We start from the raw sequence: 25,659 nt of genomic DNA on the forward strand, positions 1-25,659 counted from the left end.
CCCGTGTTGAAGAAGAGCGCTGTCTCGTCCACGCCGCCCGAAACGATCATCTACAATGTGTCCGGCAGTCATTTGGCAGCACAGCAGCAACATCAACAGCAGCAACAGCAGCAACAGCAACATCAGCAACATCAGCAACATCAGCAACTTCAGCAGCAGCAGCAACATCAGCATCAGCATTCCGCACCGCCGGCAACGCATTCGGTGCACGCGGCGCCGCCGCAACGTTTGGCCGTGGAGCCGGAGCCGCAGACGCTCGACTTGAGCATCAAGAAGCCGCCGCGGGATGGCCACTCGCCGCATACGGGCGCCGGCGCCGTCGATCGCCATCATGGACCGCCGCCGACATTGGGCGGCGCCATGAAGCACATTGTGCGCACGGCGCCCATGTTTAGGTCCGAGGCGCCACCCACATTGTCGGTGCCCGGCGGACCGCCAAATGCACCCAGCTATTTAATGTACCAGCAGCTGCATGGCGTGGGCGTTGGCGTAGGCGTAGGCGTGGTCAAGGCATCTGCAGTGCCCGCCCAGCCGGGCTCACTGTATGTGCAACCCGTACCTGTACCCGCCGGCCAGGGCCAAATGACGCGCCCAACGCCGCCGCCGCCCGCACAGCCCCAGCCGCCGCCGACGCGCGTCTCCAAGCTGCCGCCCAAGCTCAGTCCACAGCAGCACCCGCAGCAGCAGCACCCGCAGCAGCAGCAGCAACAACATTTGCACAGTCAGGTGCCGTCGCCGCAGCAGCAGCAACAGCAAGCCGCAGTCAGCGTCGCTCAGCAGCAGCAGCAGCAGCAGCAGCAGTTGCAGATGGTAAAGGGCGGCTCCATAACCCACGGCACGCCCACCAACAGCGCACAGCAGCAGCAACAGCAGCAGATTATTGTGCATGCAGCGCCGTCGTCGCTGCCCAGTCCCAAGTATGAGAGCCTGGTGCGCCAGACGCCGCCGGGCAGCTGTCCGGATAGCGGCAAGCATGGCTCGATTACGCAGGGCACGCCGCTGCATTTGCCGCCGCATCCGTTGGATAGCAAGCGGGCGTATGATTTCTATAAGAGTTCGCAGCGCTTGAGTCCCGCGCAGGCGCCGCCGCCGCCGCCGCCGCAGCAGTCGTCGCCGCAGGCACCGCCGCCCCAGGGCTATGGTGTGGGCGTTACCGTTGGTTCGCCCTATTCCCGCTCGCCCTACAGCAACGTCGTCGAGCAGGCCTCGGCGCTCAGCTCGCGCCAGATTGTCATCAACGACTATCACACCTCGCAGCAAATGCAGGGCCAGCAGCAGCGCAACGTCTCCCGGGGCAGCAGCAGCGCCGGCGGCGGCGCCGGTTCCGGTTCCGACAAGGAGTCGCCATCGCCCCGCAACAGCATCAGCGGCGGCTCCGCCGTCTATGCCGGCTACGAGAAGGAGCCACAGCCACGCGGACGACCCGAATATTCCAGTCGCGCCTCACCGGCCGATCATTCCAACAGGTATGCATATCGAATCCATATAAAGAACAACTATTTGGCCTCATCGATTGGCTGATGTATGAACTGAACTGATAGATCGATTGGTTGACTGACAGACTAATATGCGAACTGATTGACCGACAGACTGATGTATTGATTGACTGACTAACTGATTCATTGACTGATTGGGCGATTGATTGACTGACTGATTGTCTCATATACGGACTGACTGATTGACAACTGATTTACTTACTGATTGATCAATTGATTGACTGACTGACTGACTAACTGACTGACAGACTGATATATTGATTGACTAAATGAATTACTGACTGATTGATCGATTGAATTACCAATATACAGAATGACTGACTTGTGGTTCGACTAATAGACTAATTGATTGGTTGACTGTCTCACAGATTGACCAACTGATTGACTCTCTAGTCGTTTGAATGTCTTATTGATAGATTGACTGACTAACTCATTGTTTGTTTGATTAAGTAACTGATTGATTTACAAACTTAGTTATTGACTGAAAGACTAATTAACTAATTAACTAATTGCTTAAATAATCGACTCTTTGGTTGAGTGATTGATTGATCGACTAACTGATTGATTGATTGGTTGACAACTGCCAATCTGAGATGCTGGTGTCTGATTGACTGACTGATAAACTGATTGGTTGATGTAATGACTATTCATTTAATGGGTTGATTGACTGACTTATCGACTGACTGAATGATTGTCTAACTGATTGACTACTTGGTTTACTGACTCAGTGTTTGACCGGCTGGTTGTTGGACCGACTAACAGACTGCTTGATTGACTGAATGACTAACTGGCTGACTGACTGACTGAATATATTGCCCGTATATCTTTCCCTTGTTTCCTTGAATGTCTAATATGTTAACTCGATTCTCCTTCTGCAGCACACCCAGTCCGCATCGCACGCCGCCACCGCAGCGCCAGGGCGTCATACAGCGCCACAACACGGGCTCCAAGCCGCCTTCGCCCGCTGCGCCGCCACCGAGTCGCATGCACATTGTCACGCCCTTCAATTTTCCGCCAGGTAAGCGCAGCAAGTCATATTTGAACAACAATCATGGTCACTTTATGTGCTCCAGATGTGCGCTCAGTACAATGCCAAAGCTGGGTTCATTTATGAACATTTCTCGATAGTTTTCCTCTTCATTTACTTAAATGAAAACAAAGTAACACATTTTCCATCTCGCATCTTCTCATGATCAGCTGGCCACGATGCGCTGGCCTCGTTTGTGGATGTGGCCGTGCAGCAGCCGCAGCTGCCGGTGCCGTCGCAAAAGGATGACAAATCGCCAGTGTCGCAGCCGCCGCCACCGCAGCCGCAGCCGCCGCCATCGACACACGGCCCGATAATAACGCACGCCCAGGTGGCGCCGGGACAGCCGGTGCCGCCGGCAGCACATCACGATCTGCGCTATCGGGCCGATCAGATATCGGCCAACTATCATCATCAGATGGCCGCCGCGGTGCACCAGCAGCTGGCTCAGCAGCAGTACAGGCAGCAGCTGAACGCGGCCGCTGCCGCACACGAGATGCAGCGCCGCATCGAGCAGGCGAAGCGCGATCAGCGCCAGATCAATCACAACATAGAACGGGAGCGCGAACTCCAAAAGGAGATCATGCAGAATCAGCACCGAATCGAACGGCAGCGTGAACAGGAGCGCCAGCGCCGGGAGCAGGAGCGCCGCGAACAGGAGCGCGCTGCCGAGGAGCGGGACAGCCGACGCATGGAGCGCATGCTGGCCACGGCCAATGCGGTGCCACCGCCAAGCCATGCGCATGGTCATCCCCATGGACATGGGCACTATATGCGTGGTCCGGTGCCTGAAACTGGGCCGCCACGCACCATACCCGACCGTGAGCGAGAAGCGTGAGTATCAATCATTCAATAAATTTAAGTCAATCATATGAATCAATTCGTAACAATGTCATGTATCTGTCAATCATAAACGTATAAATCAAGCAATACTATCATGTTCAACTATCATCGATCAATATAATTATTCAACAATATCAATCAAAGATTAAACATTGCTGAAAATGAAAAAAAGCTTTCAATCCAAATCAATCAATACGAATCAATATTTCAAACTTTAAATCAATGCAGATCATATTTAAAAATGTCTCTCAATCAGTACCAATCGTTTGTTTTTTTAACAGACCAACAGAATATATGAATATATTGAATTATTCAATCACTCAATCAATCAATCAAAATGCACACAAATCGATGCAAGTAAATAAATGAATCAATCAATGTTATAAACATGCAATCAATCAATCAAAATGTATCTGTTTAACAATCCAAGCACATCAATCATGTCAACTTTCCCTCTTCTTGCAGTTACTATCGCCAGGCACATGGCAGCAATCCGCCAGAGGATGCACCCGGACAATTCAGCGCCCAGAGTCTGATTGATGCCATCATCAAGCACGAGATAAGCCGCACCGGCGACATCGGCAACCTGCCCCGCGAAATACCGCGTACCAACTACGTGAGTAAAACGCCACCACCTGGACACAGTTTTGAGTATTGTGTATTAACCTTTGACCCCTCAATCGCTTTCAGTATCCGCGCGACTTGCGGCAGTCGCACGAGGGTCCCGTTTCGCTGCGGGCCGCCGAGAACAATGGCAGCATCAACTCCAGCTCGCCCAGTGTCAACAGCATTGATCTCGAGCAGGAGCAGCGCCCACAGCAACAGCAGCAGCAGCAGCAGCAGCAACAGCAACAGCAGCAGCAGCAGCAACAACAACAGCAGCAACAGCAGCAGCAGCAGCAGTCAAAGTCCGGCATTCCGCAGTCTGGCTCGGAGCGGTCCGTGCATGGCCAGCTGCGCGGTCAGGTGCCGCCGCCCACGCACCATGGCACGCCCATTTCACAACCGGGCAGCGGCCCGACGTCGCAGCAGCAGCAGCAGCAGCAACAGATACACACGAAGAACATCACCTTCGGGGAGCTGACGGACTCGATAATTGCCAAAGACTACGGACCGAATCCGCATTTGCGTCCCACCTATTTGCCCTATATGCAGGATACGCAGAGCATATTGCCGCCCGATCGCTGGAAGCAGAACCGCCGCCAGCAGCAGAAGGCCGAGGAGGCCGCCGCTGCGGCAGCGGCAGCAGAACGTGCCAAACAGTCGCCCATCAATGTTGTTGGCGGCGGCGGTGGCGGTGGCAGCAGCACCAGCAGCAACAGCAGCAGCAGCAGCGGTATCGGCAGCAATAGCAGCGGTCCCGGCGTTGGTGGCGGCGGCGGCGGCGGCGGCAACAGGGGCAGCGACGTCGGCCCACCACCAACAGGTGGCGGACGGGCCAATACGCCCGGCGAGGATGCACGCAACATAATACGCCTGCCGCAGGCGGTCAGTCCGAGGAAGTACGCCCACGAGCTGATCATGCAGCATGCCGCGGTGGCCGTTGGCGCCGATCCCACACACTATTTCCTCTCGGCACCCGGTGCTGTTGTCGGTCGCAGCGGTGGCCCCGGAGTCGTTGTGCCGCCGCCGCCGCTTCCCCAATCCAGCGGCGATCAGCGCGGCCCCGGCGCCGACAGTGGCGGCGGCGGCGGCGGTTCGGGCTCCAAGTTTGACAACTATGTAAAGAATCGAATTGCGGAAGTGATGCGCGACGATTACGGCAAGAGTCGCAACGTGGAGGAGCATCTGCACGCCCAGGTCGCGCATTTGGCGCACGCCCATGCCGTTGCCGCACAGAGCCACGTCAAGGAGTCGGCGCCGCCGCCGACACACGAGATCAGCGTCTCGCGCAAGACGCCCAACCAGTACGATGTGATAGACAGCGGGCGACGCTCGGCCAGCAGCAGCAGCGGCGGCGGCGGCTCCAACAGCCACAACGCGTCCGCCTATCATGCGCCGCCGCCGCCGTCGGCGGTGAACGCCTTCGCTGCCAACACCTATGCGTATCCGTTTAGCGCTCTGACCGTGCCCAGCGCTGCCGGCGGTCTGCCGCCGCCGCCGTCAATGCCGATGGCGCATCAGTCGGCGCCGCCGTCCCACTTAAGCTGCAAGGCGGCGCATGCGCTTAACGAAGTGGGCGCCGCAGCGGCTGGCGTCAGTTTGATTGTGGGCGGCGGAGGCGGCGGCGGCGTCGTTGTTGGCAGCGGCGGTCCTGGTCCTGGCGGCTCAGTGGGCGGCGTCCTTGGCGCCTCAGCTGGCGGCGGCGGTGGTCCGCTGAATGCCAACGTATTGGCCGTTGCTGCTGCAGCTGCGGCAGCGGCAGCCGCTGCCTGCGAACCAAAGCCTCTGCTGTCCTCCAAATATGAGGCGCTTAGCGACGAAGATTAGTTGTGACTGCAGGCGTCGTCGTCCGGCATGCGCAGTCTGACGGCAGCAGCGACGGCGCCTCCAGCAGCCCATCCACATAGCGCAGCCAACGTCTATCAGCAACAGCAGCAGCAGCAGCAGCACCTCCTTCAGCAGCAGCAGCAGCAGCACCTTCAGCAGCAGCAGCAGCAGCACCTTCAGCAGCAGCAGCAGCAGCACCTTCAGCAGCAGCACCTTCAGCAGCAGCAGCAGCAGATCAGCTGGACCAGTGCCAGCTATCGACGTCATCATCTGGCCCAAGCCCAAGCTCAGCTGCAGCAGCAGGCGACGGCGCAGTTAGCGCCGCCGCAGCAGCAGCTGTCGCCGCGCGGCCATCATCATCCAGCACACTATCAGCCGACGGCGCTGCTGCCGCCGCCACCACTGCAGTCGGCAGCGGCAGCGGCAGCATTGGCGCAACAACAGCGCGTGCACTATGCAAACAGTCAGCATTACGGTGATCCGACGTCGGCAGCGGCAGCAGCAGCAGCGGCCGCTGCGGCAGCCGCAGCTGCGCATCACTATGCAAGCGGCGCAGGCAGCGGCGCTGGCGCTGGTCATGGTTACTACTGAAAAAGAGACAACAACAACAACAGCAACAACAACAACAACATATGTATGTACTTTACGTAATTTACAGCAGAAACAAATTATATGTATACGTATATATGTATGTTTATGTGTATGTATAGAACTATACCAACTACAAAATTATTCGAGCAAAGCAAATAGAAGAAAAGAACACACACACACCCACACATCCACTAAAGAATTGTTGACAGGCGCTTGTTTTAAAGAGAGCACTGCAAGCTAAGAGAGCACTTTCACGCTCACACAGGCAGAGACTGGACTACGCTCTTCTAAACGTAAGAGAGCTTTGAATGAAAACTGCATAGAGAGTTAAAGAAAGACAAATACACATATAAACATATACATATATGAACACACAGACAGGCACGCACACGCAAGACCTGGTGCATTTGTTGCCTTGCATTTTGTGTTAGTTATGTAACCCAACCGGCAACCTGCTGACCCCTTCATGGACTAGACACACACTCAGAATGGACGCACGCACGCACGAACGCACGCACCAAAAAACGAAAGAATGAATGAATAAATAATGCAAATTTAAACTGTTGTTAGGCATGCAAACAGTTACAGTTAAAAGTATAATAGAATATATGCTAACATACGGTATGTATGTGTATGTGTATGGTCTATGTATGTACATATAATTATATTTACATATGTGTCTATATTATATGGAGAGAGAAAGGCAGCCGCGAATTTGAGCACCTGCTGCATGCGCTTTTATCGTACTCCCTTTTTCCCAAACCCCTCGAGCTGCCCTCACCTTTTAGCGCCAGTTTTGGCCACTTGAGGATCTCTCTCACTCTCACTTTCACTCTCACTCTCCCTCTCTCGCTCTCGCGCAAGCACTCGCCCACACATCTCTGTTTCATACACCGTTCTTGTGATTTGTTGTGTGTCTCCCTTTCTCTCTCTCTCTCTCTCTCTCTCTCGCTCTCTCTCTCTCTCTTTCATTCTTTCTTTCTCTGTTATTGTTCTTTGATTTGAATTTTCAGTTACGTGCATTTGTTGTAATTTGTAGCCCAAACGTAAACATAACCTCAAAAATTGAGTCGAAAACTTAAGGAAATAAAATTTAGTGACAAAACTATATATATATACTATATGTATATGTATATGTATATGTGTATGTATATTTAAGGATGAAAACTATTACATAAATACATATATATTAAACAATTAAATTTAACAAAATATATTTAAAACAAAACAAAACAAAAAAACAAAAACAAAAACAAGAAAATAAATACACTGTTGGGCTGTTCTTAGAAAAGAGAAAAAAATCTAAACAAAAACAAAAACAAAAACGAAAAAAAAAATGATATAAATACATAAATGAAAACAAGTAAATATATATTAAAGTACACTTGCAAAACATTTATTTAAAAAAAATATTTTGTAAATTTCATAAAAAAAAAAGAAGAAAAAAACTAAACATAATTTTAAAACATATACTATAACTACTTTTTGTACTATCCATTTTTTTTTTTTTTGCTATTTCTATGTGTAAGTTTTTAATTTATGAAGCATTATTGTTTTTTTTTCTATTGATAAACTTATGGATATGCATATATGCTTATATGTGTGTATACAGTTATAAATAAATATATATATATATATGCTATATGCTATTGAATTATGTACGTTTATTATTATAAAGATTGTGTGTAAGTAAAAGGAAACAATAACAAAACAATGATGTATATATATATGCTTACATGTATATATATACAATATATACAATATATATATATATATATAAATATATATATTATTATTATTATATGCATATTTTTTTATATAACAAACTTATGTCTTACAACAAACAAACAAAAAAAAACAAACGAAAAAAAAAACAGTTTTAGTGTTTAGCTATTTTACTGTTTATGTTTTTTTTTTAACTTATTTTATACATGCAAAAAAGAAAGGAAAAAAAACAATTTTTAAAAGAATTGAAAATAAAAACGATTTACAAAAATTAAATATTTTTAATACACAATGTAACTAAAAATAAAAAAATAAAGTAAAATACAAACAAAAAAATAAAAGTAAAAACCACAACAAAACGCTAAGACTTATTCAACAAAAATTTGTAAAATATTAACAAAAACTTATAAATGTATATGTGTGTATGCATGTGTGTGCGTATATATATATATATATATAAAAATATAAATATAAATATAAATATAAATATAAATTTAAACATAAATATACATATATTAAAGAATATATATAAACAAGAATGGATATGAAAAAGATATGACAAATATATAAACACACTCACACACACAAACACACACACACACACACACACACACACACACGCAACTCTGTTGGGGCTTTTGGCCAACGCGGCATGTCCCGTTTTTTTTTTATAAATATATATGCATGTACATGTATGTGTGTATATATATATATATACATGAATTACAAAGTAAATAACAAATTCTAGATGGCATAAATATAGAAAGAGAGTGAATAAAATTATACAACAAAAATATATATATATATATATAAATGTGTATATAAGTTTATATGTGTATATATGTTTGTGAACGCATATATATATATAAATAAATATGTGCGCATGTATGTTAGTATGTGTGTGTGTATGTATGCATATGTGGTAGCTGAGCTGGAGCCACAAACCATGGCTGAGGAGCAAAGTCGCCTCAACGGCCCAGGCTCAAGTTCTATATAACCATATATACATCTATATATAAATAAATATAAATATAAATAATATATATAAAATATGAAATCTAAAATCTAAAATCTAAATGGCAACTCAAGTTAAACATTAAAGTTGCCGAGTTTTAATAAAACAAGAAGAAGTAAGAAAAAAACTTGCGCTGGTTATGAAAAGCAGCAGCTGATCATGATGAACATGTTGATGATAATGATCACACAAATTATGAAAACGTATGCAAAACAAAAACACAAAAATATGCAAAAAAAAAAAATAAAAACAACAGCAAAAACAAAATAAAGAAGAAAGATTACAAATATAACAATATGTAATAATAATAATAACAACAGCAACAAAGTCGATAGTTTATTGTTTTTTTTTTTTTTTTGCTCTTTTTGATTTCCGGTTTCTGTTTGAATATACAAAAATGCATGATTGATAAACAATTGACATAAATATAATGATAAACATATAAATATGAAAATGAAAACAAAAATTATTTGAATACCATATACATATATATATATATATAAATATTTATATGTGTATATGTATCTATTCATATATATATATATACATATATGAACAGCGTGGGCTGGAGCTGATTTATAATTGATAAAAACAAATAGAGAGAACGATGTGTAGCTCTTAAGTTTTAGTTTGTAACTTTATGCCTTAAGTTGTAAGCTTACAAATAATAAAATTAAATTAAATACAACATATTAAAAAGCAAACAAAACAAATATAAAAACAAATACAAACAACAAACAACAAAAAAATGAATAAAACAACAACAAAACAAATGTATAACAAAATGTGCCTTTTGTTTCTTGATCGGGGCAAGATATATATATATATATATATATATACACAATAAATAGTTTATTCCAGTAGTTAAAACTTTTACAGTAGCCACCATTTGGGTTGAAAATGTGTGCGACTTGAAAAATTCGAGCTTCAAGTAATCGGTGAAGTGACGTCCAATCCTGGACAAGATATGGCTATTTAGACTATTTGTTGCTTCCAGAACCGGCCTCATTTCCAGATTGGAAACGTTTTAAATGACAAACGATAGTCGTGATCCACACGAGTCCAAAATGCTATCCCATACCAAAATCGGAACCTTAATACTCGAGATATTTCAATTTGAATGAATTGTTCAAACTTCAAATGATTAGAGCTCGGTTTAATAAAGTTCCATTTTGGAGGGACCTGCAACTGTGGTTATGTCTGGCTATGTGAAATGACGCTGTAAAGAGCATCCATAAAAAGTGAATAAAAGACATTTGTTTTATTGCTATTGATTTATTATTGATACTCTATATAGGCAGCGATCTGCTGTCTTGGCTTCTAATGCAAGGCAAGACAGCTAAAATCGAGTCGGCTTAGGCATTTGCGAAAGTATCCCTGAAGTATGCTTAAACTATTTATTACGCAGCAATCCTAAAATTATGCTACACTGAACTGAACGTGTGAACATGATTGTAACCAGAATATCCAGTTAATGCAACAAAACCAAAAACCAAAACTTTAACTGGCCTGGCATTTCGTTTTCTCTGATACTCATTCATTTTGTTTGATTATAGATAGATAAACGCAACGAGTCTTATAGTATACAAGTATGCGAGTTCTCCCCGTGTTTATTACAAGTTTCATTGTCAGTTAAGCCCACTTTTTGAAGATTTGTTTGGTAATTTGTTAATTATGTTATGTTTGCTTATTTACGTGTAACTATTGCTTGGAATCTAAAATTAGCATCGACTTTTGCTTGTATATTACTTTAATCTAGATTATAATCTAGATACCCAAATATTTTATTACATTAAACTGTCCTTAAGAACTGCACGCTTTAAACATAACGTCTAAAGGTTATCATATTGTTAGATCTCTTACAAATTCTCTCAACTTTAAGAATAACAAACTATTCCAAATGGAAATTTCGAGTGTGATTAACTGTGTTTAACTGGGACCCCGCTTTAATGGGATACGCGGGATGCTGGTGACGCGGCCTCTGGAACGGGATGCGGACGCTGTTGGCTTCCAGTATTGAGGAGGAGGAGGAGGAGGAGGAGGCGGAGGCGTGTGTGGTCTGTTTGTTAACTTTAAGAAACAAATAATAATAATAATAAATGGGCGTCTCTAGTATAAGCTCTCAATGTTCGATGAGCGCGGCTTCTTCAGCTTCTCCAGATTCTTTATAACAATATCGTGCAGCGAGGAGTAACGATTGCGCACCTCGCACACCACCAGCCACAGGCTGAGATACTCCTTCTCGTCCAGTTCACAACCGCGCGCCTATAGTCATCGATATGCGGATATTTGGCAACCTTCGAGACGACCTTGGCGCGCGACAGAAAGTATCTAGATATTTGGTCAAAGAAGGCGGCCGCCTCCGATTCGACCGTCTGGATTTCGGCCAGCGTATCTTCCTGAATCGACACACCAAAATTGTTGCCATCCTCGATTTTGGGTATCATAAAGGAAATCCACATTTTTAGTAGGTTCGCTGCGCAAAATACAAAAGCGTGATATTAATTGCTGCTGCTTGTTCACAAAATCACAGTCCCGTTCACTTACAGTCCTCAACCAGCTTGCGTATAATCGGCTTGACTACCTTGATCATCTCGCAGAGCGGCTTATTGCAGGGCACCGTGCCGGCGGGTAGGCCCAAGACGGCGGTGCCTGAGACATCATCTTTGCGCGCCCGTTTTGACACTGGATGATCATCGTGGGCACTGCCGTCGCCGTCATGATTGTTGACCAATATGGGCGCCAAGACCGGAATGTTTAGGTCCTGATGCACCTCGTTGAAGTTGCGCTCATTGAACATGGACGTGGCGAGCAGCTCGTTCAGCTCAACGATTTTCTCGGGGAATCCTTTTGTAATAAGTATCTCCGCTTTCGTGATCAGCGAGTCCTTATACTCCTGCACCTTGCTTATTGTATCCTTAGGCATTCTTACCGATCGCTCTTCACGCAACTAAGCACAACACGTTCAACAGAAATCACAGCTTGCGTTCTTCACCGGTCTGCAACAATCAGTAGCGCGTGCTTCACGTTCGGCCACTTGCGTTAGGTAAAGGCGTGAGTTAGTGTGTCGGCAACGTACACTGTGCAACAAAACATATTGTTTATCAACTGTCCGTTAGTTAATGCAGCATTTTGAATGCACATTCCGCCCGTAACTTACCAAAATGAAAAACTCTTGATTGCTTTCGATGCGGCAGGCCGCGAGTCCACGCTTGTATTTTATGACAGCTTCGGCAGTGGTGAAATTCAAAGTATTGTAAAACGCGAATTGTCCATGGCAGAACTATCGATTAACTATCGGTCAATTTAATACAAAAATGGCTAGATTTAAGCAAAAACAACTAACAAAATAGTTGATTGATTTCTAAATTGTATTACAAATGTATATATATTAACTTAAGAAAAAAACACTAGTTTTTGCTACAGCAAGGAAATTCTTAGGGAAATGCAAATTATTCGATATTGCGCGCAATTTATGTATTTTAACATACTTTTTAACTATATACTAATATTTCAATTTCATAAATAATATACATATATATATTTCACTAACGATATAACCGTAGCCGAGTCGTGTCGATACACAGAGGCTTACTCATTTCACAACCCAAACGTCCATGACAAGCCCCGGGTTTACATATGTATGTATTTGCCCACGAGCACATATTTGTCCGATTTTTAGTCTTTACATAAATAAATTCTTTCCATAAATATTGCCAAAATAAAACCATCGCTCGTCTACTTCACAGCTTAATAATATCGTTTTATCGTATATTATTGTACGAGTGCGACTATCGATATGACAACTCCAACTTCACTCCAACTATATAGCTCATTCGATATTGCGCGCGATTATATATTTGAATGCAATTTCCTAAAATAATTTTGCTAATAATTAAATATAACAAATTAAATATTTATTTTGCCAATGACGTAACCATACAAACATAGGTTGCGTCGATTTAGAGAGGCTTACTAAATTCACATCCCAATGCCCATGACAAGCCCTTTAACAACTGCCCCCGGTCACATATTTGTCAGATTTTCGGTCCTTGCTTTCAAAATTGTGCACATTTGTTATTATTTGACACATATATATTTCCCAATTATACCATCGTTCGTCTACGCAACAGCTCCAAATATTATCGCACATTATTGCAAAATTACGGACTATCGATATATCGATATGACATCAATTTCCTCCGTCTATAGCTCAGAGCTGGTCAGAAGCACGAACATGGGCAACAAACAAATAAAACAACATCTGGAGACCGCACAAAAGACGGGTGTACTGAAAATATCCTTGCAACGCCTGCAGGAGTTCCCGCCGCAGCTAAAGAACTACCCGAATGTGCTGAAGACACTCGATCTATCGGAGAATCGCTTCGAGAGCGTACCCGATGAACTGGGCCGCCTGACAATGCTGAAACATCTAAACCTGAGTGGCAATCGCCTGTCGGAGCTGAACGAGGTCGTGGGGGAGCTGCTCAAACTAGAGGTTCTGCTTCTGATGAACAACTTTTTGACCAAGCTGCCCAAGACGCTGAGTAATTGCACGCACCTCAAAACGGTTAATCTGAGCAATAATCAGCTGAAAATATTCCCATCGATGCTGTGCGGCCTGAAGCAGTTGGATGTCTTGGATTTGTCGCGCAACCAGATCACCGAAGTGCCCGCCGAGGTGGGCAATCTATATGTAACCGAACTGAACCTCAATCAGAACCAAATCTCGTCGCTAGCCGAGGAAATTTCGGACTGTCCCAAGCTGAAGACGCTGCGGCTCGAGGAGAACTGTTTGCAGGCGATCGCATTGACGCCGCGCATACTCAAGAGCTCCAAGATCTGTAATCTAGCCGTCGATGGGAATCTGTTCAATTCGAAACAGTTTACCGATCTGGAGGGTTACGATGTCTACATGGAGCGCTACACGGCAGTCAAAAAGAAGATGTTCTAAATGTTATTTATGTGTTTACTTCTTCTTTCCATATACCATATTATATTATTTAATTTATTAGCTTAATTCTATGCTTTCTGTGTAGTTGCCCATCCACAATAAAAGTCACTCGCATTCTGTGGCGCCTCACAGCTTGCAACGAAATAGCGGCTGCAGATGCGTGTGGTAGCTGGGATTGACGGCCTCCTGGTTGAGCGGATTGCGACGCGCCTCCGCCATCAGACGCTCGTAGACGCGGCCATCCCAGCAGCCCAACGTGGAGCCGAGCACGCGATCATGAAAATCAAAGCCATCGACCAGGGCCACCGCATTGGGACGCAGTGCGCCCAGCAGCTGCTCGTAGCGCTGCTCCAGCTGCTGCAGCTGCTTGCTGCTGATCCTGTTCCACTTGAGCACGGCGCCCAGCTGGCGCAGAAATGTGTCCAGCACAAACAGCTCCACCAGCTGCTGCAGCAGCTCATAGAGCGCTGGTGGCACGTTGCGCGCCAACTGTGCCAGCTGCTTGATGGAGTTGCGTGCCAAGTAGGCGTGGCCGTGCAACGTTGCCGCCGCCGTCAGTCGTCTGCCGGACAAATTGTTGGCCTGCTGGTTCGTATGGCCGCCGCGCTGGCGCTGCTGCTGCTGCCACAGCCAGGCCTCGCGCAGCTGTGCCGAAGCACTGATCTCTAGCGCACGTGCCACATTCTCGAGCAGATTGTCGCCCCAGCTAAGCGGCGATGCGTTCCGCAGGTAGGTGACGCTGGCGGGCAGCACCTTGCGCTTCAGCGCATCCACATGCTGGCGCAGCAGAAAGCGCGCCGTCTGCAGCAGCAGGACCGTATGCTCGCCCTCGTAGGTGAAGGCGGCGCTCGCCAGGCCCTGGATGCTGTCAAAGTTGGCGGAGGACATGTAACCATGGCCGCCGCAGGCTTTGCGCAACACATCGATACCCTCGGCGGCGCCCTCTGTGCAGACGGCCTTGAGGCAGCAGCTGAGCGCGTGCAGCTCCGGCAGCTCGCGTCCACCGCTGCCATTGGGGCCGGCCGACTCCAGCTGTTGCATGACGCGCTGATAGATGGCCCACAAGACGTCCGCCGCCAGGCGATAGCAAATGCCGCGCGCGATTTGCGGCAGAATCTTCGCCTGCTGCGTGACATGATCCAGAATTTGTGGTTCCGGTGCATTCGGCTCGATGGGACTCTGGCGACGCACGGCGGAGTAGCTGTGCGGCAGGTGAAACAACAACAAGAGTGGATTAGCTGAGCTGATTTAGCAGCTGAACACCTACCGTGTGGCTATGGTGGCCGCCTGGAGCAGCCCGAACATTACGTCCCGCACAATGATGACGCGCACAAAGACCATGGTGCCATAGACGAGGAGCGGCTGTGCCGCCTGCACGAATCGACCATCGGCGAGCACCTGGGCGTTCTTCATCAGCATCTGGTCGCGCGGTATGCGCACATTGCGGAAGCCAAGGAAACCGTTGTTCACCCCGTTGGCGCCCAGCTTGGGCCCAATGTCACCCACATCGATGCCGGGCAGCGGCTCGTGCGTCTGCTCATCGCGTATGCGCACCAGAAACTGCTGCAGTCCATGATGCTTGCCCCGGATGTAGAGCTGCGCCAGCACCACCACCATGTTGGCCGTCTGTCCGAGACCGCCGGGCCACCACTTGTAGGCGCTCAGGGTGGGCGTGTTGAGCACAAACTGCTCGCGTTCCACATCGTAGTCGGCGCGCGTCTCCAGGCCGCGTATATAGCTGCCGTGGCCGAGTTCCGTTTGGGCATAGGTGCCAACGATGCCATCCAAGCGCCAGGCGCGACCCACCCAGCGACGCTGCTGCTCCGCGTTGCCCTGGCTCAGGAGCGTGGGCAGAAACATGGAGAAGTGCAGGCGCAGCGGAAAACTTTGCTGGAACAGCGCCGTGCCCACTGGACCCGACAGCAGCATACGATAGTCGTACAGTAGCTTAATGTTAACGCTGCCCTCTGCCCCCTCCTGCTCCTGCTCGTTCTTCCCTGTGGGCTGCTCTGCGCGCCGGGTGCGCTGCCATTCACGCAGCTTGGCTAGAAATTTGGTGCCCTTGGTTAAAGCATGCTCGTAGCGCTGCTTGTACGACATGCAGCTCGGATGCACTGCATCATCGAATTCCGGATCATTGAAAAAGTAACTTTCCAGTGCACGACGCTCCTCCAGCTCGTGCCGCCCGCCCGCCCACCAAACGGCAAAGTCTTCGCTGGCAATTGTCGCCGACTCGCGCTCCCGCCGCAGGTCAATGCACTCGCCCGACGCCGACCCCGATGCCAATGCCAATGCCTCCATGTCCGTGCCAATTCCTCTTCGTGCTCTGAGCGAATCCAACAACGATTCGCCAACAACTGAGACGACAGCGAACTGTGCTGTGCCACGCCCCGACTGGTTTATGGGCCGCAATCGTTGCCCCACGCAGAGCTTATCAGCTGTTGACTGTTGACGATCCTGTCACACAAACGTACATATTCATATCAATTTCACAGATAAGATACACTTACCACCTTGCACCCAATTCTAAAGTGCTGCAGCTATATAGAGCATATGCAAACATATTTTTAAGCATGCCTATAATTTTGAATGAATCCAATTAACACGCAAAAGCAGCTAATCTAACACAAATGTTGACCAGTGTTGCCAATTCAGCTATTTTCTTAAGCTTACTTCAATTATTTTCAGAGCTCGTCAGGCAAAAGCAGTTGAAATTATTAACGGATTTATCATTTTATTGAGCATTAAGCCATTTTTAACATCGCATTCAGTCAGCCATTTTTTTGAAGCGACAGTTGGCAACACTGTTGCGGGCATTTGATTTGATTGGTGAAAGAGAGAGAGAGGGAGAGAGAGAACAATGTAACCAAATCACGACATTCAAATTTGCGTTGTTTCTGTGTTTAATTACATTGTCTTTTTTTATTTTCGATTTGCATGGTCACATTTTTGACGAATGGCGGGTAAAATGTGCTTTTGACGGTTAGAACTATGTTTGAAAATGAGTTCAAAAAACCTATGGAAAGACTAGGGATTATATATATATATATATATAGTTTAAAGACTTTTGAGCAAGTGTTAACTATTTTAAAACTCCCAATGCTAGCGTTTTGCCAAGAAATCTGGCTCTTTTCTGGCTCGCTGGACCTCTCCCTCACCTGGCCAAGTTCCTATTTGTCTCCTCTTCGATTTTAGCGGCTCTTCCTTAGTCTTCTTTTCTTGCTTAAGCTATCCCTTTCAATCACTAGATCTCTCTTTCTTATTGGCGCATTTAAGCTAGTTCGCTCTCTTTCTTTTCTACTCGCTAGATCTTTCGCTCTCGCTCTGTTAGTCCTGGAGTTCGTACCGATAAAAAGGCGATTAAATACGCATTTGAACAAATTTACAATTCATTTTCATTTTGTTTTCATTTATTATCATATATAGAAAAAGCGACACAGACATTTTGTATTATTTGTATATGTATATATAAGTATGTTTTTTTTTTTACCAATACGACAAAGTATTTGATGAATTTGATGCCCGATTCTAAACCAGGCAACTAGACATCAGCTCATTGTGTTAACTGGTCTGGTATGGGTCCATTTAACAGTTATTGAGGTTTGCGACCCATATTCACCAGGATGAGAAAAACAATAACTCTCGGCCGAGCACATAATATCGGTCCGATTTCGTAAGTTAACATGAGTATATATAGTATAGTATATATATATATCAATTTGATTTCATTATCAATGCCATTCCCAAAATAAAAAAAAATAACCAACAGAATAATCTGATACGATGCGAATGCTTTTTTGAATACCCTAGGAGAGGATCTTTATATGTAGATATATAGTCGGATTTAAGCTATTGCTGGGAATGACATAATTACCTTTTAGCTAATGATCTTTTTGTTTTGCTCAATTATTGTTTTAGCTCTTGTTAACATTATGTTACATCATATCATTACTTTTTCGGCTCTTATATCTCGTTGTGCTCAATTAACATATTTGTATAATTTCTTAATAAACAAACAAACAACAAGCGCACACAGAACAATACACATTCACGCTCCGATTACACACACATATAGATAAAGACATACATACATGCACACAAATAGCACATACATACATACATACATAGGTTAACGGAGATATCGAGATCTTTTGGGTATGCTTATTGTTTATACTTTTTATTCGTTACTTTTCATCGCTGGGTGCCTGCGCCCAGCCTTATCAACAGCTTATATATTTTTAATTTATTTTCCATTTAGTTGTTGTTTTGATTAGATCAAAATTGAAATTCTGCTTTTAGATTTTGCTATAGTTTGCTCACTTTTAGTTGCTGCTCAGACAGACACACACAAATATATATCTATAAATACTATATAAATACATACATATGAACGCCATTTGATTATGATTATTGTTACAGTTATTAGTTAGGAGCAGCTACTACCCATGCCCCCACATAAGCAGAAGCTGCTGTCCATGCGCCATTGTTGCCAACTTTCTTCAATTCTGCTTTTGCCTAATCCGTCAGACGGACTCATTTGGCTATATTTCGGCCACAATTGAGGCCATTTTCGTGCTTAGACAGCTAAGTCAGCTGTTTTAACATTGAATTCAGCCACTTTTTTGAAGCGGCAGTTGGCAACACTGGTCGTGTCTCATTGTTCCATTCAATATACATATATAAATATATATGCATGTATGTGCATGCATGTGCATGCATGTATGTGCATGCATGTGCATGCATGTACATACACATACATAGATTCATATATCTTATATAGATTGCATTGTTACGTACGTATTGTACTTCAGACTTGCAGCCACACATGCATACACATGCACACATACATCTGCACACACACATACATGTGCATAGTTGTAGATGTGACATAGTACATACATATGTAACTAGAAATTGTACAAAAAGCGCACTAAGAATTTTGTTTTGTTTTGTTGTTTTTGTTTTTTTTTCATTTCTATTTTGCAACTTGTTCAGCCCATAGTCTATGGTTAGAATTACAGTTATAAGCAAGCCAAAAACTACGATTTGTGCCTGTAGTAGTAGGTGTACGCGTTAACCGTTAGTTAGTTAGTATATACATATAAGCAACTACATGCACATACATACGTATGCGTATGCACGCACCCAAATATAAAAATAGAAAGAAAAAAACCAATTCGCGTAATCATAGAAAAAACAAAAACAATAAAAACAAAAAACAGAGTACAGCATAATTTATAATAGTTAATAAATAAAGATTCTAGACAATCGTTTGACAATCATTTCACATTTGTTATTATTACATACGTACATACATATGTACATACATATATATATTATCGCATTACATATCATATTACAGCTAGATTTCATTTAATATACTTAACTTTAGCTTTATAACTGTATAAATCGAGCTAAAATTTCAACACATATTCTCAACACTCATACACAAAAGTTATGCGAAAAACAGAAAAAAAAAAAAAAATGAAGAAGAATAACAACTAATAGTTAATAATAATAAAATAAAAAAGACAAATAATAATAATTGTAATAACTATAGTAATCTATATAGTAATAATAGGGCTACACACAACAGACATACGTACATATATCGAGAAGTAAAAATAGTTATTTGCACGTTCAACATTTAAATATATGTATATCTATACATAGTATACATATATGTATATATGTATATGCATCTCTTTTATGTATATTCGTTTTAACAAATGCAGGCTTTATATAGTAGTTTATGTGGTATAGTACTCACATATATTTATATATATATATGCATATGCTTTATATGTATTTGCATATAGACTTTGAATTGATTTTAACATTTAGCTTTAGAATTATCGTTTTTTACATACATACATACATGCATACATACATACATATATAATTTCATTAAAAATTCCATTTATATACTTCGCTGCTTGCAGGCGTATCATATACAAGCATACAATCTACTACAACTATGCAACTTACATAACTACAATGTTTTACATGTGTGTGCACACACGCACATGTATATACACACATACATATATATACACAAATGTATATCTATGCATATGTGTATATACATATATGTATGTGTTTGTGTGTGTGTGTGTGTGTGTATAGAAACTCTATGTAACTGTGTTGATTCTTAAACGTTTTGCTTTGCGCTTGCTTCTTCTTCTTCTTCTGCTGCTCTTTACTTCAACTTCCGTTACTGTTTTTAGTTTTCTTTTCATTTTCTTTTTTATTTTTTTTTGTTGGTTTTTCTTTGTTTTTGTTTTTGTTTTCTTTTGTTTTTAGTGGCACAGCCACGTTTTGAACTTTAGGCCTTCTTTCCAACTGTTTTTATTTATTTTTTGTGTGTTTTTTTTGTTTTCTTAACTCTGGCTCTGCCTCAGACCTCCTACTCATTCGATGGTTTTCTTTTCTTTTCCATTCTTTTCTTTCTATTTGTTGTTTGTTGTTTTGTCTCTCTCTCTCTCTCTCTCTGTGTCTGTGTCTGTGTGTGTGTGCTTGTTGGCGCGGCTGGCTTGGCTTGTTCAGCGTGTGTGTGTGTGTGTGTGTGTGTATAAGAGTATAAAAAACAGTTAGATTGTGATAGAGCGAAATATATAGAGAGTGTGTAAAGCGAGAGACGAGGACGAGAACTGACAAACGTTTGCGTGACGACGACGACAACAACAACAACAACAACGACGACGGCGACGACGGCGACGACGGCGACGACGGCGACGACGGCGACAACAAATGACATCAACAACAATAAACAACAACATTTTTAACTACAACAATAACTAGAGTGCGTTGAGCGGGCGACGGCGACGCGGACGTTTATTTGGTTTCATCCTGATCCATCGGCTCCTCGGAATCGTCACGCGAAAGCGTTCTGAGAGAGAGAGAGAGAGAGAGAGAGAGAGAGAGACGAGATTAGCCAGCTTTCATACATGTATATGTGTGTTTGTGTGTGTGTGTGTGTGTGTACTCACCTGTGCAGCGACTGCATGGAGAGGCCGGCCATGGCATTTACCGTTTCAGATTCATCGTGCTCGATCTGGAGCGCCTCCAGCGCGGACAGGCCGACCGTGTGCTCCAGGAGTCGCACGCAGGGCCAATGTGTTTGCTGCGGCGAAAAATGAGAAACTGGTTGAGACTATGTACGTACATACATATAAATAGAGAGAGAGAGAGAGAGAGAGAGAGAGAGAGAGTGTCGGACCAGCAAGCAGAAGGTCGCCAGTTCAAAGCTAGCTGCGATTTGCCCAATTTGATTTTTATTTACATATACTCTGGTAGAGGATATTCTAATTTTGATGTGGAATGTGTAACGCACAAAAGGAGACCATAAGGAATATATACATATACATATATATTCTCGAACAGCATCAACAGCCGAGTTGACAAAGCCAGTTCCATCTGTCTCTCAGTTTTATAGATATCGCCCTGAAACTTTGTCATATACGAGCTGCCAAAGGAACGATCTTTTTTGTTTATCAAGTTGGCTTGACCCATTTATAGATCGGCATTTATAGATTTCACTATGCTCCCTATATATGTATGTATATGGAAAATCTGAACATCGGGCCAATATATCTTATAGCTACTATAGGCACGATCGATTTAAAAGTCGGTTCTTATATGGAAATCTTTATTTTACTCGGAATTTAGTTCCATTATGATTCTCATATGTATCATATAGCAATATAGGAGAGATCGGTCGAAAAGTACGTTCTTGCAGAACTTAAAGTTAAATCTGCTGGTATATATACTTATTCAAAACGGCTGCAAATTGATTCTTTTCGAAGAATTAAATATACAATACTTTCGTATAAATATGGAATATATAAGTAGAAATGCAATTATACAAGAGCTTTAATTCCGACCGATTGTTCCAATATGAGACATATAATAAACTAAGCCGATTTGATAAGGTTTTACAGATATATAAGATATATATAGGAAGAATAAGTGAGACTCCTGAGACTTGCTGAAAAAACACAGTAAAAAGCAAAGGACAGATTTTTGGACAGATTCTGCCAAAAGATAAAGTCGTGATATATAGAGAATATATATATATATATATATATATTGCTCATATTTTGGGAGGTTCGGAAGATACGTAAATGACAAGTTTGATCGATATTTCTAATGGAAGCTATATGATATAGTGGTCCGATCCGGTGGATTTGTTTGGCCTTTTAATGCTTACAAATGCCGAGATTGGTTAAGATATCTTGACAACAATAAGAACCTACATATGGACCGATCCTAACTATGCCAACTATATGATATAGTGTTCCGATCGGGTGCATTTCTTTGCTGTTTAAGTAACCGCTAACCGTCTATTCAGGGACTCACCTGTATGGCAATGGTCTTTTGGAGCGTGTTGATGGCATTCTGGCAGGGCGGTCGCTCCAGTTCGCTGGTCAGGATCGGCGCCGCCGGATCGCCAAGGAGGGCGCGAACACACTCTTGCGCCGAATCACAGATGGCCGCCAGATCGTAGCCGCCCTCGAGGGCGAGTACCACCTTGCCGTTGGCCAGCTGGAGCAGTTCGCGCGTCATCAGGCCAAAGCAGGCGGGCGAGACATGGTAGCCGCCGAGGGGCGCCGGATGGCCGGTGGCCGCATCGAAGCCAGACGAGACCAGCACAATGTCCGGATTGAAGCACTTGGCGATGGGCATCACAACGGTACGGAATGCAGCGATATACTCGGCATCGCCCAGCGGTGGATTCAGTGCGCCCGACCAGGAGATGTTCACATTATAGCCGAGGCCAGCACCGGCGCCGCACTGCAAAAGAGAGCACGAGCGAGAGCGAGAGAGGGAGAGCATGAGTAAGAGCGAGCAAGCGAGAGAGGAAGAGATAAAGGAAGATCGAGATTGGATTTAGTAAAAGCTACAAATTGTCTTCCAATTAGATGAGTTGTTGATGTTTATGTTCGACTGAAAGATACCCTGTACCCCAGCGACGAGCTACCTTAGCCGAGTCTTGAAATAACTTCGGTGCTTAAAGTCCGATCTGAATGAAGCTTAAGGGACATTTATGTGTGACACACAAATATGTGTAAATACCAAAGAGCAAAGTTTTTGCTTAACGAATGACTTGCTTTATTCTCTTTTGATTTTATGGAGCATAGATGCAAGGCATGCAAAAAGTGAAATATACCCAATCTGTGTATAATATACGAGTACCTACATATCTAGCCTGGTGCCTATAGCTCTTATATTTCTCGAGTTATTCGACTAAACAAGAAGTTGATCGAAATTCCTGCTAATTGACAAACTTAACATAATCAGCTCTAGCCTAACAAACTTAACATGATCAGCTCTAGCCTATAAAAACTTAACATAATCAGCTGTAACCTAACAAACTTAACATGATCAGCTCTAGCTTAACAAACTTAACATAATCAGCTCTAACCTAAAAAACTTAACATGCTCAGATCTAACATAACAAACTTAACATGATCAGCTCTAGCCTAACAAACTTAACATAATCTAACCTAACAAACTTAACATAATCAGCTCTAGCCTAACAAACTTAACATAATCAGCTCTAACCTAACAAACTTAACATGATCAGCTCTAGCCTAACAAACTTAACATAATCAGCTCTAACCTAAAAACTTAACATCAGCTTTAACCTAACATACATTTAATATGACAAAATGTCAGTCAGTTAAGTCTCATGAGATCACAAGATGGAAGATTCTCCTTTTTCTATACCCTGTTAATAGTGCTATGTGAGGCAATATTGTTTGAAAAACTTCCTTTTCTTTGTCGTTTGCAACTTAGAATACATATAGACGGCATTTGAATTTACTTTAACTAATGGACAAAGCAGTTATCAGAGCTTTACAATATCTCGAAGGCCAATAGAAAGTCGTCAATCTCGGAGCGTTGATAAAGCCAGACGACAGACTAAGGGAAAGAATAGGATCTAGGCTAGATTGAAGCTGATCATGAATATGGTCTTCCCGACAAATGAACACTTTTCTCCACAATCGATAATTATCGATTTTCACTTTTGCTTTTTACAATATTGCGTAGAATTTAAATGTTATGGGGTAATTTATCTGTGACTAAACTTTTCGTATACCCTAAGCCCCAGTTCGTCCCAGCTTTCAGTTTAGTTGTAGTATATCTGAGCAATCCTTCCCGGGAACTTACCTCTGTGGGGCCACCTGTGCCGGGAAAGAAGTTACCGTCATCGTGTCGATGTATGGAAAGATATAGAATGTCGGGACTTTGGTAGAATGCTTGCTGTGTGCCATTGCCATGATGGACATCCTGGAAAGAGATTGAGATGAAGAGCTGTTAGTTTTGCGAATTGTTGGTTTGTATTTGTTGATGGGACTTGCCCAATCGACGATGAGGATGCGCTTCATTTCGGGCACGCGCTGGCGCAGCAGCTTGGCGGCGATGGCAATCGAGTTGAAGAAACAGAAGCCCATGGCCAGATTGGCCTCCGCATGGTGGCCGGGCGGACGGACGACGGCGAAACCGTTTCGCAAATCACCTTTGGCCGTTTTGAAGGCCAAATCAATGACACAGCCGGCGGCCATGCGGGCGGCAATTGCCGTATGATGCTCGTTCCATGTGGTATCCAGATCGACGCCCAGGCCGCCGCAGGAGAGACGCACAAAGCTGGCGGAGAGGGTGCTCTCGAGCTTGGGTCGCTGCAGCTGGCCCTGATTGGAGCCAAAGAGCATGGCGTGCGCCTCTGTGTGCACCGTTTGCAGCTCCTCCTGTGTTGCCTTGCGGGCGCGAAGCCGATCGCAGCGCTTCACCAGATCCGTTTCATTGAGACGCGCCCAGACGCTCTGCAGCCGGCCGCTGTGCTCCGGATGCGGCGCATTGTCGCCGCAAATGCAGGCATGCTTCAGCATTAGCGGATCGTACGCGAGTCCCGTTGTGATCTTCTTGTGCGTCAGTCCGCCTCCAACCGGACACGGGCTCTCCACCAGCTGCTGCTGCTGCTGTTGCTGTTGCTGCTGACGCAGCTGGGCGGCATAGACGCTGCCGAGGAGCTGTCGCTTGTGGGGCAGCGTCAGATTGACGGGCGGTATATGATCGGCCGATGAGGATGTGACAATGGGCGTCGGATGCTGGCCCGTGTCGGGTATCTGGCTGAGGCCATGGCCCGGCACCAGGGGGCTGCTCAGCGTGCGCGATAGCGGACGCATCAGGCCCTTGGCCAGCTCCTCCTCCTGCAGGAAGAGCAGCTCGCGCTGCTGCTGCAAGTACTCCTGATCGCGCAACTTGCTCGACTTGGCGGCCGCACGGTAGTTGGCCGCGGCCAGGGCCTCCGGCAAGTTCTGTGAGGTGCTTGTCGCAATCGTGCTCGTGAGCACCGTCTTGGGCGGCTTCTTTTTGTCGGTGAGATCCATGACCTCGGCGGCGGAATCGTCATCGTCATCATCCTCCTCCTCCCTAAGCTGCGGCTCGCGTATCCCGGCGGCGGCGACGGCAACGGCTGCGGCTGCGGCGGCGGCATCGCTCCGCGTCAACACCTTCTGGCGCAGCTTCTGGGTGAGCACCTGGTGCTCGTACGCCTGGCGTTCCGCCTGCGCGC

At 44.9% G+C, this 25,659-nt stretch overlaps 6 protein-coding genes across 11 annotated transcripts in view; 3 read left to right on the top strand and 3 right to left on the bottom strand.

Moving 5' to 3' along the window:
- Nucleotides 1–6: 6 nt before the first annotated feature.
- LOC135435395 (alpha-protein kinase 1-like) lies at nt 7–5,796 on the top strand (the record flags this gene model as incomplete). Its single annotated transcript, XM_064692426.1, has 5 exons — nt 7–1,466; nt 2,375–2,514; nt 2,694–3,357; nt 3,832–3,982; nt 4,057–5,796. Coding segments are annotated over 5 exons (4,155 nt in total), but the record flags the coding sequence as incomplete, so codon positions are not given.
- Nucleotides 5,797–5,823: 27 nt separating this feature from the next.
- Nucleotides 5,824–6,387, top strand: LOC135435407 (ecdysone-induced protein 74EF-like). The gene has a single exon (XM_064692442.1). It carries the CDS (start codon nt 5,824–5,826, stop codon nt 6,385–6,387), a length of 564 nt encoding a protein of 187 aa, XP_064548512.1.
- Nucleotides 6,388–10,703: 4,316 nt separating this feature from the next.
- REG (proteasome regulator gamma) lies at nt 10,704–12,448 on the bottom strand. Its single transcript, XM_064692438.1, is given in 4 exon segments — nt 10,704–11,382; nt 11,385–11,603; nt 11,675–12,207; nt 12,288–12,448. Coding segments are annotated over 3 exon segments (744 nt in total). The 5' UTR covers nt 12,054–12,207; nt 12,288–12,448; the 3' UTR covers nt 10,704–11,236.
- Nucleotides 12,449–13,159: 711 nt separating this feature from the next.
- On the top strand, nt 13,160–14,147 carry LOC135435399 (leucine-rich repeat-containing protein 57). The gene has a single exon (XM_064692433.1). The coding sequence runs from the start codon at nt 13,314–13,316 to the stop codon at nt 14,079–14,081; it is 768 nt and encodes a 255-aa protein (XP_064548503.1). The 5' UTR covers nt 13,160–13,313; the 3' UTR covers nt 14,082–14,147.
- LOC135435397 (probable peroxisomal acyl-coenzyme A oxidase 1) lies at nt 14,076–16,876 on the bottom strand. Of its 2 annotated transcripts, none has more exons than XM_064692432.1 (3): nt 16,595–16,876; nt 15,349–16,538; nt 14,076–15,282 (listed from the first exon to the last, which is right to left on the bottom strand). In XM_064692432.1, exons 2-3 carry the CDS (start codon nt 16,380–16,382, stop codon nt 14,208–14,210), a joined length of 2,109 nt encoding a protein of 702 aa, XP_064548502.1. In that variant the 5' UTR covers nt 16,383–16,538; nt 16,595–16,876; the 3' UTR covers nt 14,076–14,207. The 2 variants fall into 2 exon arrangements, with proteins under 2 accessions (XP_064548502.1, XP_064548501.1); XM_064692431.1 differs by having other exon boundaries at nt 16,592–16,876.
- Nucleotides 16,877–20,803: 3,927 nt separating this feature from the next.
- HDAC4 (histone deacetylase 4) overlaps nt 20,804–25,659 on the bottom strand; it is a 32,714-nt gene continuing 27,858 nt past the window's right edge. For all 5 annotated transcript variants that reach the window (XM_064692424.1, XM_064692425.1, XM_064692422.1 and 2 more), the window contains 5 exons: nt 24,446–25,651; nt 24,255–24,374; nt 22,440–22,874; nt 21,071–21,204; nt 20,804–20,970 (listed from right to left, as the gene is read on the bottom strand). In XM_064692424.1, the coding sequence (XP_064548494.1) occupies nt 20,916–20,970; nt 21,071–21,204; nt 22,440–22,874; nt 24,255–24,374; nt 24,446–25,651 (1,950 nt within the window). In that variant the 3' untranslated portion in view covers nt 20,804–20,915. The remainder of the gene's footprint in view (nt 20,971–21,070; nt 21,205–22,439; nt 22,875–24,254; nt 24,375–24,445; nt 25,652–25,659) is intronic.

This window comes from Drosophila montana, unplaced genomic scaffold (assembly GCF_035044405.1).
Source record: "Drosophila montana isolate Dmon_TW-CO22-7 unplaced genomic scaffold, ASM3504440v1 contig_3607_1, whole genome shotgun sequence".
Taxonomy (NCBI): Eukaryota; Metazoa; Arthropoda; class Insecta; order Diptera; family Drosophilidae; genus Drosophila; species Drosophila montana.

What these genes read in the sequence shown, in the direction of transcription:
- LOC135435407 (XM_064692442.1), top strand. Translation starts at nt 5,824, where the DNA reads ATGCGCAGTCTGACGGCAGCAGCGACGGCGCCTCCAGCAGCCCATCCA.
- LOC135435399 (XM_064692433.1), top strand. Translation starts at nt 13,314, where the DNA reads ATGACATCAATTTCCTCCGTCTATAGCTCAGAGCTGGTCAGAAGCACG.
- LOC135435397 (XM_064692432.1), bottom strand. Translation starts at nt 16,382, where the DNA reads ATGGAGGCATTGGCATTGGCATCGGGGTCGGCGTCGGGCGAGTGCATT. An exon ending in GCGGCCACCATAGCCACACG is followed by an intron (nt 15,283 to 15,348) that starts GTAGGTGTTCAG and finishes CCTGCCGCACAG; the next exon opens with CTACTCCGCCGTGCGTCGCC.